Here is a 15,837-nt window from a genome sequence, read left to right as displayed (position 1 = left end):
CTGCAGGGCCTCGTGTACACGACGCCGCTGGCAGACTTTCTGCTTTACAGCAATCACTCATTGACCTTTGAGTTATCCCAGATACTTTACATTCAAGACGAGCTACAATCCAGTTTTGTGTCCATTCCCTGGCATTGCGCAGCTGTGTGCGATTTGTTTGTATTTACCCTGTGCGCCACCCCTGCTGCACTGTACAGGCCAACAGACTGAGTTTCGCATGATTTGTCTGTTGGAGAAACATGTCATCAACACTTTCAATCAGAGCACGGCCATTAATGTACAGCGGTAATACCATCTCTGAGTGCGTATGCACTCGTGTTTTCACAGTTGAGCACCTGCAGTGCTTCAGCATCTCAGACACATTGGACACTTGCCTGGACATCTCTCTTAACATCAATGTGAAAAATGGGAAGGCCAAAGCCGGATGTAGATTTTTCCCCCTTATTAATTATATATCATAAGTTGACTGCAGAGCCACTTAAGTCATGGTTTGTGAACTATTCAAAGTAATAATTTGCCATTGTTGTGTTTTTTGACTCGACAGAAATCCCTGTATATGGTGGAAGCTTTTGACGAATTCACGAAGATCGAGAAACTTACAGAATATAGATGTGGAAAGTGAATGCCATCTTCCTTCGCGTACCTTGAAGCGTTATTTTATATTCCCATTTCCAGTGTGTGATTGAACACGCATCTCTGTCGTAAATTAACATGTGTGATGCCGCAGCCACGAAGCCGTTCTGCGGGCGCCCCACCTACGACTTCACCACCGCCAAGCGATGGGGACGACGCGGCTTCCCCCTCACCAACCCCTCGCACAAACACACACACACCGACCCCCATGTAGAGCCTCGCGGGGAAGCCACCTGGTCCACAGGTTTTCACCCAGGAGCCCCCTCGTAGGGGGAACATCCTCCATGGTTTTCCCTGGGACCAGAGAATTGACTAAGGTTTTCCCCAGGCTGAATTGCCCTGCGGCGCCGTGAATTAACGTGGAAATGCACGATCACGACGAGGCTACGCAGCCACCGCGGATACAAACATACCCCGCACATACGGATCGGTGGGCAGGTAGTGAGGGGGGGGGGCGGAGCCACGAACGACGGGGAAAACGGGGTCGTTCCTCTAATTGGTCGGGCGCTTAGTGGCGGGCTCAGATGCGGATGTCGCTGAGGTCAGCGGTCCGAGTGGGGCTGGGGTGCAGGTGAGCGCTCTGATTGCCGGGCGGATCGGGCTCTTTGATGTAGGTAAGGATAAAGGGACGATGGAAAGGGGCAGGAGGGTCTCTTGCTTCTCAAGTCAGCTATCGGGGCAGTTGTCTCTTCAGTCCAGCTATTCGAACGTCCGTGTGACGAATCGAAGTGCTGTGAGGATGGGCACACCGGAGCGTCGAACCGTGAGTAAGAGAGAGAGTTGGTATTTAGCTTAATCGCCAAAGGGGTTGAAGTCCTAACAGACTAAGGTTCAGACCATCGGGAGATAGTTTAATCCTGCCTTGCCGATTCCGACTGATTCCGTGAGAGTGGCTCACAGTCATGCCGATAATAAATCGTTAGTAACTGATCACAGTCTCGGGTGAGCGTGTGGGAAGAGCGTGGTGCTGTGTGTGTGCGCTCGTATGTGTACAGTCGGCGCTTTCACGGGTGCACGCTAGTAATTGATCACAGCCTCGGGTGAACTCTGCGAGTGTGTGTGGAAAACGCGTGGTGCTGTGTGTGTGTGCGCTCGTAACGTGGGTGGTCGGTGCTTCCACGGGTGTACGCTTCGTCTTGCTGCTGCGAACCCCCGCACTGCGTGCGGACTAACACCCCTCGCGAACACCCGACCCACAGCCCTTTAAACCACCCGTAACAAAAACCCCCAATCGGCGACGCGGGCACGAGCAACGTCATTTGCCCTCCAACCCCTGACCCCCCCGTTCAGCGCGTGTGATTGGTGCGCGGGTTTGTGTGAGGGGAGGCGTCGCGTTTGATTGGCGGAGAGGCAACAGGGTGCTTTCAGGCGGCCGTGAGCCAGCGCTGAGCCATGCCCCACAAGCAGGACTCGCGGACTCGCGGGGGTTTGACCCAGGGAGGAGAGCCGGCAGGCGGCAGCCCTTCTCCCGCGAGCGAGGAGCGCAGCAGCAGCTGCTCTCACACGAGTGAGGGATCGGGAGACGGCGGACCCCCTACGGCCGGTGCCCAGCAGGGAGAGGCCTCGGGGGCCAGCGGCCTCAACACATGCTATTGTCGGGCGAACAGGTGCTCACACGTGGGGAAATCCACAAAGAGAGTGAGCCTACACGTGGTGCCCAATGTGCTTATCATTACCATTGAGCGAATCGATTAGTGGTGTGAAAAATCGACAAGGTGAATTTTACTTGCTACACAGAATGCTTATATTCAAATTTGATTGCATTCACCATATTTGTCATTTGGACATTGGCTGTACACCGGTGCAATATAACACATCGGTCCTCATAAAACAGTCTAACATCTAAAACTTGAGCTGCCATCCATGTTCCAACTGCTTCTATATTGAGAAATTATTTTGACGCACCCCACAAGATTTTCCGACTGGGTTTGCGAATCGCGGGAAAATAAATGATTGTAACAAATTTTATTTTATTTTTTGTTCTAAGCACTGGTGTCCCACCAATACGTTCATTTGCTCCCCCCTTCTGCCCCAGCTTAGCCAGCACCCTATTTTCCTCTCTTTTAACGCTTGGCTCACCACTGTCTCCTCCCTCATCCCTCGTAAGAGTTCCTCTTCCCAGAACAACTCAACATGCGGCTGGTCATGTCCAATCAGGTTGTGCACGAGCCGGAACATTATTCGCTCTACTCGGTCATTGTGCACCACAGGACCACCACCAATAGCGATCACTACTTCTCGTACAACAAGGTGACATGCTGCATGACTGCGTGGAAACGCCAACTCACGGTTGCCCCTACCAATGCAAACAAGTATTCTGAGCGGCGATGGGAGAGAGGTTCTCCCTCGAGTTAAAAATGCCAAAAAGAATAAAAAAGCACACTGCTGCACAACCACAGGCTGATGTAAATCCTGAACAATGTGTCCTCTTCTCCCCCCCTACCCCAATATGTGCAGTTACTACTACAGTCAGTAGATACTACTACAGTCAGTAGATACTACTCCAGTCAGTAGATACTACTACAGTCAGTATATACTGCTGTAGAGTCAGTATATACTACTATAGTCAGTGGATACTACTATAGTCAGTAGATACTAGTGTAGTGCCAGATACTACTATAGTCACTAGATACTATAGTCCGTAGATACTACTAGTCAGTAGGTACGACTATAGTCAGATACAACTACAGTCAGCAGATACTACTATAGAGTCAGCAGATACTACTATAGTCAACAGATACTACTATAGTCAGTGGATACTACTATAGTCAGTAGATACGACTGTAGAGCCAGATACTAGTATAGTCAGTTTCTACTATAGTCAGTAGATACTACTATAGTCAGTAGATATTACTATAGTTAGTAGATACTATAGTCAGTAGATACTACTAGAGTCGGTAGATAATACTTTAGTCAGTAGATACTATAGAGTCATTAGATAGTATAGAATCACTAGATGCTACTTTAGAGTCCGTGGGTAATCCTATAAAGTTACTAGATACTACTGACTATTGTATGTAGGGTGTGTAGGATTAAATGCCTTCAAAATAACAATTGGGTGGGGGGGGGTAAAAAGATTTTTGGAGGGGGGGGTCAACAATTTTTGAAAACCTTTTAGATCAACTATTTACCCCCACTTTCGATAACTTTTTGATTCAGGACTTCTGAAAGGCTCTTATAATTTTAACGGACAAATGGATAAACGGAACGCCGGCCTTTCACAATAGCTTAGTATTTGTGTATGTATATGTTGTGTTTTTTAACAGAAGACAAATATATAAATTATACACCTGAAGCAAATATTTGAACGAGTATATCTTGGGCAACTGGACAAAAACATCCGTGTAGAAATGTGAATTGCAGTCAGGTGAGCTGGATACGCTTCAAGAATTAATTTAACACTTTACTGAGGATTACAAAATACACCAATTAGTGCCAGTGGGCATTCATTGAGGCCTTCACATGTTTGTTATGCTGGTCCCCCAGACGGCGCATTGCCAATCAGACAGGGATCATTGCAATTTTTCCAGTTAATATAAATTAGCAAAGCTACCAACACTTCTTTATTTGGTCAGGACAATCAGTTGTTTTACAAAGTCTGTCTCAATGTCTCCACATATGTGATGATTGGCATAATGGCCCTGGTGTTAACGTTCTGGCCACATACTCAACGTATTATATCATCAAAAGAAAGAGCTGCCGCAGTAGTTGTTGGAGCTACCCGAGTAGTATGGCTCCCCGAGTATTGGGCGGGGTTACCAGAGTATTGGCCGTGGCAACCTGTGTATTGTTCGGAGCTACTGGAGTAGTGGATAGAGCTACCATAGTTGGCTGGGTTGGAAGAGTAGGTGATGCTTATGAGAAAACTGTTAATGAACAACCGCACGTGTAAACCAGTCACATGGTTAATGGCGACTCAGGAGAAATGCTGTTTGTAACACACGTGCTGTTGCATTTTACAGAGTGACGGTGCTGTTCTTCACAAGATTGCTATTAACCACAATAAATGTGTCTGCCCTCGATTTGGAGCACCTGCCCACGCCCTTCATTTCGAGTGTGCAACATATTTCAAAGCAAATTCTTAAATGTTGTTTGTATTATTAATGTACATATAAAGTGGTACCCGTCCGGCAAGATCCTCTTCATGGCTCCCACCAAACCGCTGGTGGCACAGCAGATGGAGGCATGTCACAACGTGATGGGCATCTCACAGGAGCACATGGCGGAGATGACGGGTGATTATTATGTTGTGTGTGTGTGGATTGCTTCGATGGTGGTGGCGGTGGTTGGTTGGGATGATAATTACCCAGCTTAAAAAGACACTCCAAGCCTGGGGTTGTCATTCAGACTCTGTCTTCTCGACAGACCTGTTCTTCACCTGAGGACGGCTGCTTGCGTTGTGGCCGAAACGTCGTGAGAATTATTTAATTATGTTTTATTTTTATTATTTTATTACTTCCCTTCTACTTCCCTTCTACGTGACTTTACCGAAAGAACCAAGAAGATGAATCCCTGCACTCACGAAAGCTTTAAATCGAAAATTATTGAGTGGTTCAGAATCGGAAATTTTTTGTCTAGACTGGAGGAATCCGATGAGCTATGAAACTCTTTTCACAGATGTCCAGTAGGGGGGGTCGGCAAGCTGCAACAACATAAAATAAAATATTTTATACATACGTGACTTTACCTAAAGAACCAAAGAGTATGGATTCCTGCAGTCACGAAAGCTTCAAATCAAGATTGCAACAACAAACTTGGGGAGCGGGGTTTTTTGTGGTGGAGGTACCAGTAATGATGGTAATTTTGATGAAGGTTTTCGGAGTGGTGGTCTTTGTGGTAATTGGGGTGTTGGTAATAATGGTGGGTATAGTTGTGCTGGATATAGATCGTGGCTGCTGATACAGGATGTGTATGTAAAATCTACAACTGATGTCATTTGATTATCAGTTTGCATGTTCACCACATGTACGCGTGGTTAATGTCGACTTGATTCCTTGCAAAAGGTTTCTACAGTATTTGGTGTTTCAACATGTTAACACCTGTTCTATTGCCAGAACGGGTAAAACCTATTGTTATTTTGAATACATTGATACTGCCAAAAAAGGTCCCCCAATGTGTCATTTTCCTTGCACGCTTTTCCTTGGCAGGCAGTACCATGGCTTCAAACCGCCAGGCCATCTGGGCGAAGAAGCGGCTCTTCTTCTTGACTCCGCACGTGATGAAGAACGACCTCTGCAGTGAAGCTTGCCCTGCGGCGGCCGTCAAGTGCTTGGTCGTCGATGAAGCCCACAAAGCGATGGGAAACTACTCTTATTGCCAGGTTAGGTCCCATTATCGGAGCTCATCCTTAATGTTGGTTTATACGGCATCGTGAGTAGCTTTTAACTTTTTGATCCCGTGCCTGTGAAAAAAATCTCCTGGAATTTGCTCAGTCTCGTTAGATTTTCGACACTAAGCGGGGATGAGCCTGGATGGTGCTTGGATCGGTGACCATCATGCATTAACGTGGTATTGTAGGTTGCTGTGGGGCTATGTTTTCAGCAGACCAAAATCCGATGTAATTTACAATGCCCCTAACATGCTGTTCGCCTTCAGAAACTCATATTGATCATCATGGTGAAGTACGGTCGTTTCACCTGCATGACGCGTATACAGCGTAGGGAGGTCCTCATTCAGCAGTAGATTGACAAAAAGACTGTACCCTCTGCATGCTAGTTACTACATGAATCCAAATTGTACTGTTGTAAAACTGCCTTTCGCTCGCTTAAAAAAAACGTTATGATTACCTTAGATTTCCCGACTCTGCTGGTTCGTTAACACATGTGCGCTGTACTCGGTGTCCATGGCAGGTGGTGAATCAGCTCGTCGGCTATTCACGCCAGTTCCGCGTCCTTGCTCTGAGCGCGACGCCTGGAAGTGATCGGCAGGTGAGCCTCCCCCACCCCACTGGGACACATGCTTTTGTCGACTGTTGGTTCTGCTCTCACTTGAACACCAGAGGGACTTTCTAACACAATCCTGCAGGTCCCGGTTGAAGGGTACCAGGACAGAGAGGTCGGCCGAGGAGCAGCTGGATGATGAACGCCGTGTCTTGGACAGGGAAATTGATGATGGATGTTGTGCAGATCGCAAATGACTGCAATAGGTGGAAGGTGTTGATTACTAAAGCATCATTACATACGTGCCAGCTCTACTGATTCGATAAGACCATTTTACCACATACTACTTTGGCAAAGTTTATTCTACTTCTTCATAACATAAATACAATTACTGTAGTATTTTTTGCTTTTAAAATATATTTGCAGTAAAACGGTTTAACAATTGGCAGCCTACTGCTTAAATCGGTAGGGTTGCGTCACTGGCGCCCCCACGACCCTGACTAAAGGGACTGATTATGATGGTGATGATGATAGCTGTGAATTGATTGTCTGTTGGTAATGGTCAGTTCTTGCCGATAACCCAGGACACCCCAGCAGTGTTGTTGGTTAACAAGCGGCGCACTGCTGAGACTTACAAAGTCAAAAACCGGCTTATTGCATGATGAGGCTCGTTTATACCTTCCTGTGTTCGGATTAACAACTAGTAGCAGGATTAGTTAAGTAAATTTTCCTTTGTTTTTTTATTAACACAGCGTGTTAATTTAGTTTTATTTGTGATGATGATGATGACTGATGGAATATTTAATGCATTTTTCGGGTGAATAGTGGCTTGCAAATAATTGCCACTCGTAATTCCAACCATCCAATTCCGCCGTTATCTCTTTGCGGTGCCGCAGTCTGTTCAGCAGGTTCTAAACAACCTCTTGATCTCGCGTGTGGAGCTGCGCTCTGAGGACTCCCCCGACATCCTGCCCTACTCGCACGAACGCGTCGTCGAGAAGATCGTGGTGGAGCCGGACGAGGAGCTGTCGGCCATCAGGGTGCAGTATCTCAAGGTACAGCCCCCACGATCGTGCCTCTAATGCAGTATTCTTCAATGTAAGGCCCCCTTGAATTTTCTGTAGGGGAGAATACGTCGATGGGAGTAGAGTGAGTTGAGTAGGGAGAGATGGGCCGGGGGCTCCTGAAGATGGTGAGTGCGATCTTGAAATGGATTCAGGATTGGAGTTGGGACCCAGTGGAAGGATCAGTGCACTGAAGGGATGTGGTTTCGTTTATGGGTGTAGGTGAAGTTTCTGGCAACCACATTTTGCAAACAAATCCAGACAGATCCTCGTATTTCACACACATCCTAACTCTTCTTTTCCCCCTTTCGGGCACAATGATGTCCTCCAGAAAAACGTACTCATGAGACATAGAATTAAGACGCTGCATTTCGTTCACGTTTACGTACATTTATTTCTCTCGCAGTCGGAGGATCACATTTAAATACATCAAACGTACGCATACTGGCCAAGCAAAACAATCGAGAGCCAGGGAACTACAAGATGCCCAGTGTGATGGCGACGCTAGGTAGATGCATCTGATGTGGAGACGCGTCTGGTGATGTCGACATGCCTAAAACCGGATCTCGTGTATGTGTCATGTGAGTCGTACACATAGTGTGAAAACCCAAGCTACTGTCAGTTTTATTGTCTCAATATCGTGATAGATGGGGCACCCATATGTGCTGCACATTAAACTCGCAGAGATACAAAACCGGGTGCCCCGTTGACGGATTCAAGGCACTGATTCTGTGCCTGTGGTGCTGTTTTATTCACTGCCATAGTGGACGACATTTGCGCTAGTTCCCGACTTGAGCGGTAAAATCTGACACGCTCTTCTTGTTTTACATACATTCAAAAAGACGACATTGTTGCCGTTGTCGCACTCGCCGGAATGAACGCTATTGTCGCGGAGCTCGTCATCACCAACACCACCATGATTTCCACCACCACCATCGTCACCACCTTCACCATTGCGATTTCTTTCAAACTCTGCAACATTTCTGTTTTTGTCGGCAAAATCAATGTCGTCACCATCACCACCGTCAACATCATTGCCACGAACATTGACGCCGTCTTCTTCATCACCACTTCTGCCATCATCATCATCATCACCGTCACCATCAACAACATCGCATATTCCTTGGAACTTGAACGGCCGAACGACACGTCTCCCGAATCCGTCTTCTTCCAATGGGGCCTCCTTGGCTCGTTCCAAAGGCGGAGGAGACTGCAGCGAGCCTCCACGAGCCAAACGGACACCTCCCTTCACCACGGGAGCCCCTTTCAAGGCGCCTGTTGTGTGCACGTGCGCTCGAGTCGCAACGCTGTGGTCCGCCGCTAAATCCTCTTGCTCCAGGATCTCAACCACGGGCGACAGAGGCTTTGGAGAGCCCACCCAGAATCGGACCGCCCTGGGAGACGCGTCGGAGCGAGAGTTCTCCAAACACCTGGCCATGGCGTCGTTGTTGTTGTTGTTGTTGCTCGCGGAAAGTAATTTAAAAGTTCGTGAATTAAATCACTAAACGACAAGCCTCTTTTTCACGGACTTAAGTCAATGCTTGTGAATCCAAATGTAATGGGATACGCATGAACGGTCGTTATTAAGCTGTACTACTGAAGTATGGGACATATAACAGTCTGTGCTAATAAGTAAGAAAAATAAATAATCTGTATCTTGTTTTTGAATCCCGAAACATTTTTGATCGGAGATTGAATTGGGTTAGCTACATTTCAACAGGGCCAGCCTGAAGCACTGCATTAATTTAAACACCGCGATAAATACTTGAAAAAAAGACATTGAGCCGCGACATTCTCTTCCCTCGATGTGTGGCACTGAAGCAGGCAAAGCCCTCACCTCTGTAGATGTTATGAACATTCGAGATTTTACCGTCTCAGATTCTCAAACCCCGCCCATTGATCCTCTCCAGTCAAAATGGGACGTAATTGGTAACATCGCACTTTAATTCACATTGATATCACTGCACATGAAGCAAGTGTTGTGACTCGTATCTGCAAGAATTGGCCACAAATCGAGGCAGGTGAGCTCATTAAACCTCAACGAGTAATTAAATACGTTCTGTGAAGATTAGAAAATACACTAATTAGAGCAAAGTGGACAAGCACTGATGCCATCACGTGCCTGTTATCCCAGAGCTTGAGCAGGTGTGTTGCCATCAGACATCGTTGATTGATGATCGTGTCACAAGTGCAGAACAATTTAAATTGTCTTTAAACGGGGAGTATATTAATAAAAGTGGAATTTTGGAAAACCTGTAATAGAAAGTAAGGTGTACTCCCTGCCAGGATGGAATTCTTGCTCGAGTTGATTCTGGTGTTTAATGGCAAGTGAAGCCTAACGCATACAGTGGGCTGTGTGATGTTACACGTGTAATGCAGGCATGCAATAGCTCTGTTAATTAACACCAAGGAAAGCTATTTGAGCAACAAATGCAGTTAGTTGTGTGTCGTCGGCGTAGTCGGGAGTCTGTGACGTCACGTGACACTCGTAGTAAGGTGTCATTGTAACGTCACTGCAGTCTGGTTGTGACGTCACATCCTGTCGGTGATGCGTGGAGTGATTTCTCACAGTTGCTCTACGGATACCTTGGAAAGCAGACGTGTCTTCACTTGCTCTCTGGCGTTCGCAAGATAACATTTTAGGAAAAGTTTAGGTGCTCTGGCACATTGGAGGCATGGCCATCATGAAGAGAGGTGTAAGGAAATTTTTCGGAAAGTTTTTCAAAAGAATATGCTGCTGCTGTTGCCGAAGCAGTTCTGATGATGAGGATAGCTCTGCTAGGACCTCACCGGACACTCCTCTTCCGAGTCTGGTGGGCGGCCGTTGCAGCTCCAGAGAGAGCGTTTTTCAGAGCTGCAATTCCAATTTAACGTCAACGAGTGAGGAGGCATCAATCGATGGACACAAGGAAAATGATCTGACTAAGGTAAGGGCAGTAAGAGCTGCAGAGAGTGAGATAAATCATAGCGGGTGACTGGGCACATCTAACAGAGTCTGTGCTAATAACTTTTTTTTTTGGAGAGCGAAACATATCAGTTCAGAGGTTGATTTGGTTTACCTATATATGGACAGGGTAAGCCTGAAGCACTACATTAATTTAAAACTCGTACTAACTACCTAAAACACGACGTTGAGCCAAGTGATAATCTTCTCAGAGTGTGACCCGAAAGCCGACATAAAGCAGGCTCACGTTGTTGAAAGTGATAATGTTCCCACAGAGTGTGACCCGAAAGCCGACATAAAGCAGGCTCACGTTGTTGAAAGTGATAATGTTCCCACAGAGTGTGACCCGAAAGCCGACATAAAGCAGGCTCACGTTGTTGAAAGTGATAATGTTCCCACAGAGTGTGACCCTAAAGCCGACATAAAGCAGGCTCGCGTTGCAGTCGAAACGTCGTGAAAATTTTGTTTGTTTGATATTTGTATAATTTTATTATTTCTCTTCTACGTGACTTTACCGAAAGAACCAAGAATATGAATCCCTGCAGTCACGAAAGCTTTAAATCAAAATTCAGGCTCACGTTGTTGAAAGTTTCAACAACAGTTTGAGTCAAGAAGTGAGGATAAAAAAGGCAGCCCTCTTTCGAGTCTTTGGAAAGCTGCAACACCAGTTTAAAGTCATGATGTATGTTGAACTTCTTTCGCACCGTGCCTAGGCAAACGTGCTGCTCGGAGGTGCGTGGAAGATTGGTGAGGAGACATCATCTGATGAAAGCATTGCAGATGATAGGACTCAGGTAAGAGAGGCTGTAGGAGCAGCAAAGAGGGAGGATAAATCACAGCAGGTGATTTGGCAAAATGTAATTATCATTAATGCTTTCGCGACCATAATCATCCATGATACCGTTTTTTCCCTTATTTTTTCCTCTTTTTTATTTTGAGTTAAATGGCATAAATATATAAATGTGTCGTTAAACCCGCCACCACCCGACACAGCCAATTAGTAAGGGTTGTTACATAAACAGAACATGCCAATTAGTAACTAGTACAGCACACCGGTGCGTTGGAGAGCCAAGCCACAACATTTACAATCTGAGTATCACGTTTGTGGTGACAACACGAGAGCACACAAGTGTTGTCACCACATCTACGCCTCTATTTAACGAACAAAACAGGTGGATTTCTCCACAGATCTGACTGTCGCCTTATGAAGCTCGTTGTAATTACTGGCGAAACGTCGTATTCAGATTGTAAATGTTGTGGCCTTGCTCTCCAACACACCGGTGTGCTGTACTAGTGACGAATTGGCCACGTTCTGTTTACATGACAAACCTTACTCGTTGGCAGTGTTGGGTGGTGGCTGGTTTAACGACACATTAATATATTTACGCGAACTAACAAGAAAAAAAACCTGTATTATAGATCAGTATTGATAAAATGTAGGTATAAATTTATTTAAGTTTACGTTGCAACACTTGCAAAGAAGACCAGTCGACACGTAAAGGTGCAGCCTTGAACTAGTCTGCTCATACGATTGCTCGCGGTTGGGTTTGCACGAGAGGAAACTCTCACCTATCTACGCCCACCAAACACCTTGGAAAATGTGGGAGCACCCACACCTGATCCCACAACACACATGGCTTGTCCATCGACTAACTGTGGTCTCCCCATTTTTACTGCTTGGTGAATAAAGGTGGGAAGGATGTATTTCTACTGACATGCCAGGAAATTGAAGCACCAAATTCCGTATGACAACACCAGATTGCTAACCGTTACATGAATAGAGTAAAAAAAAATTATTTCCAATTTCACGCACTGCAAGGATGGGGAGGGTGTATGAAGGGATGTATTCCCGTGTGGGTATGTGTGTTCATATGGGTCTGTATTTGCGCTCGAGTGATATCACGTGCATCTTTTTAACGTAACATCTTCAGAATATCACAATGTGAATTTAGACATGGAGTATGTTTTTGTCCAACTTCTTTGGACACAAGGATAGACCCTAGGAATCTGAAAACAAAGCAGAGTCTCCATTATTAGATTGGCTTGCCATGTTGTTTAATATTTAGCAACATTGTTCGAAATACGAATCTGCACTTAGCAATTTGAGTAATGCTGCAGTGTAGTGGCGATGCGTATGCATGACTTAAGGCTGCTTTTACCGTTACCGTAGGAGAAGAAGACCAAAAGTGTTCAATGGGCAGAAAGGGACACCATCTCCATTATCGTCGTCAAGGATGAGGCATCCACATCGACCCCCATGGTGTCAACAGCAAATGACAAGGGGCTGAGGATCCAATACATCACCGTTCCATCCGCCGTGTCTTACGTCAGCAAGGCTGGGCTGAACAAACCTAACGCGAGAGGTAAGTGTGTGCCAGCGTGACCCTGTTCCTCTGATTAGTATGGTTGGCTACGCACGGTGTGAAAGAAGTTCAACGTGCACACATACGTACACTTTGATATCTCGTCAGTGGCTGTCTCGCCATTGCTGTCAATGTAAAACTTACAGGCTGAAGATGCTCTTCAGGCAATTCTGATTACTAGTGCTGAACACTTCAAAGACATTAATACATTTGCATCTCGCCAGCTGGTGAAGAGGATTGTCTACCTAACAGCACCACAAAAAAATATGCCCGCACGCGTACAGGCTAAGACACGCAATTTTCAAACCATTCCCCTCAGATGTTCTGTGAGTGTCAAGTATGTGTTTCCATCTTGTAATGTGTGCAGACGAGGACAGCATTCCATCTTCAGAATTCATCACATCTGCGACAGACACCTCGGTTCTCAAGTGGCAGGAGGATCTACATGAGGGTGCTGGGCTTAAGAACCTCGGAAATACGTGTTTCGTGAATGCCAGCCTGCAGGGCCTCACATACACGGCGCCGCTGGCAAACTTTTTGCTTTACGGCGATCACTCATGGAACTGTGAGTTCTCCCAGATATTTTACATTCGAGACGAGCTACAATCGCGTTTTGTGTAGATTACCTGACTGTGCGCAGCTGGGCTATGTGTGCGATTGGTTTGCATTGTCACTGTGTGCCACCCCTGCCCCACTTCACAGGCAAACAGACTGAGTTTTGCATGATGTGTCTGTTGGAGAAACACGTCTTCAACGCCTTCATGAATCGGGGCACGGCCATCAATCCCATCGAGATAGTTCGCAATTTCAAACGTAAGTTCCAGCACAATTCCCAAGTGTCTTTGACGTTGAAACTTCTGTCATCTCAAGATCCCCTGAAAGGGCAGTTTGAATCAGTTTTTGTATACAATATCGAATAGAAAATTACTAGTTTTGGTCAGCACTGAGATTACAACTCCAATGCATCGGATGTTCTTCCGGTCTAGCATTCCTCTGTTGATGCTCGTTCTAAACATTGCCAGCCACACCCAGTTCTGTGATTAACCCACAAATCTGTCAATATGCTCTTCCTTTTCTTGAAAAGGTTTACGTGAAAATATCTGTTAAAGTCATATGCACCAGATTCCACAATATTTCTCAAGAATCTGGAGCCGGTTTAGTTGCTGAGGGACTTCATAAGCTATATCCTAACTGTGCCAGCAACTGTGTGACCACATCATGTGTGACCTCTGTCCATTTTCACACAGACATCGGCGAGGACCTGTGTTTTGGCAGGCAGGAGGATGCACATGTGTTTCTGGGTTACGTGATAGATGCTCTGCACCAATCCTGCCTCTTCAACCAAAGGCAGTAAGTAATGCATGCCCCAGCAAACTCCATAAATATTTGCACAATACCAGCACATGGATGCCTGGGTTGTTCAGAAAAAATATTTGTCCGTAGGACAACCAGGCTAGAGTCTACATTTTAGACTGCCAGTACACTCACCAAGGTTAAGAACCAGGCTACAGTCTACACTATAGACTGCCAGTACACTCACTCTGATTAAGAACCAGGCTGCTGTCTACATTAGTGTGTTTTTGTAGTTTTATTATTATTTTAATTTTATTTGATATTTTATTATTCATATTTGTATTCACTTTATTTTAATGAAAAATGTTTCTATCTACGTTACTTTACAGAAAGAACCAAAAAATATGATTTCCTGCAGTCACGAAAGTTTTAAGTCAAAATTTAGGACAACCACTATTGACTGCCCCACAACGGGGTACCCAGTACATTGACCTCAGACGGATGATGAGTAAACCCCCAATCATCATGATTTGAACTGGTAACTTTCCGTTTGTGAGATGCTCACATTATCGCTCAGCCAACTGGATGAATTCTTTATGTTATTTGGAGACTGTGACTTACACTTTTATCATTAAATTATTTTGATTTTACCAGGTGAGGCCCACTGAGCTAGATAGCTCTTTTACAGGAGCGACTTGGCCATATATGATAGCTCAACGAAGTGACTTATCACGTGAAATTTTTATAAACCAAATACTCTAAGCGCATGTTTTTTTTAAATGTGGAGGGGAAAATCGGTGGGCTCGTATACAAAAAAATCCACGCGACCACAGGGAGTAAATGCAAACTGCAAATTTACAGGCGTCAGGATTGGGATCAAACCCATGACCTGTATACCAGGTGAGGTAGTTACGATATTGCCACTGCAGCGAGTTAATACTAGGAGCGAAAAATACGTAACTCTTCCGAGTGTTCATCTGGTAAAGACATTGCCTCTGTAGTTACCGTGTGGTGTCATTGCGCGTTGTGTTTTCAGGCTCGGTATTAACATGGAGACCCCTACATTGATCCACCAGATCTTCAGGGGGTACCTGAAATCGAGAGGCAAGTACTGTGCTCCTTTCTAAACATCAACCCTTTAAGGAGTGATTTCAACCAATGTCACAATCCATACTGGGCTATGCAAACTCTCGCAATCAACCTTATATTCTCTGTTAAACAACGAGCACATATGTAGATGTAAAAACACGTACACAAGGACATAAGCATACATGCACAAAATATGCATTCCCTTTCCAGTTTCTCTTTCATTGTTTACAAGTTATATAATTGATATTCTTAGGTTTTTTCGGTAAAGTCACGTAGGTAAAAAAATTAAAATTAATGAAAGTAACTTGATACAGCAATCATTCTGTGACGGTTCCACCTGAAGACGGAAGCTTGTGTTGCCTCCGAAACGTCGTGATTTTTATTTTACTTTTATTAATTACATTTTTTTACCTACGTGACTTTACCGAAAAAACCTAAGAATATGAATCCTTGCAGTCACGAAAGCTTCAAATCTAGAATTATATAATTGACTCTACTCCCTTTCCCGTGTAGTTATCTTGGTTAAAGGGTGTTATATCAACTATACGAACAACTGGATTGTGCTAATAGTG

At 45.3% G+C, this 15,837-nt stretch overlaps 1 protein-coding gene across 1 annotated transcript; it reads left to right on the top strand.

The window, feature by feature from the left end:
* Nucleotides 1–4,779: 4,779 nt before the first annotated feature.
* Nucleotides 4,780–15,280, top strand: LOC133352642 (Fanconi anemia group M protein-like). The gene is made up of 6 exons (XM_061568411.1): nt 4,780–4,868; nt 5,781–5,953; nt 6,483–6,560; nt 7,409–7,567; nt 14,159–14,233; nt 15,213–15,280. Exons 1-6 carry the CDS (start codon nt 4,811–4,813, stop codon nt 15,222–15,224), a joined length of 555 nt encoding a protein of 184 aa, XP_061424395.1. The 5' UTR covers nt 4,780–4,810; the 3' UTR covers nt 15,225–15,280.
* Nucleotides 15,281–15,837: the final 557 nt, after the last annotated feature.

This window comes from Lethenteron reissneri, chromosome 41 (assembly GCF_015708825.2).
Source record: "Lethenteron reissneri isolate LAM-NWPU_2019-01 chromosome 41, ASM1570882v1, whole genome shotgun sequence".
Classification (NCBI taxonomy): Eukaryota; Metazoa; Chordata; class Hyperoartia; order Petromyzontiformes; family Petromyzontidae; genus Lethenteron; species Lethenteron reissneri.
The sequence above is the reverse complement of the archived record's forward strand: the minus strand, read 5'-3'. Positions and strand labels throughout refer to the sequence as shown.

Excerpts from the sequence above, each read along its gene's own strand:
- LOC133352642 (XM_061568411.1), top strand. The coding sequence starts at position 4,811 with ATGGAGGCATGTCACAACGTGATGGGCATCTCACAGGAGCACATGGCG. Across the intron at positions 4,869-5,780 it reads GCACATGGCGGAGATGACGG|GCAGTACCATGGCTTCAAAC; the intron begins GTGATTATTATG and ends TTTCCTTGGCAG. Across the intron at positions 7,568-14,158 it reads TCAGGGTGCAGTATCTCAAG|GCAGGAGGATGCACATGTGT; the intron begins GTACAGCCCCCA and ends GTGTTTTGGCAG.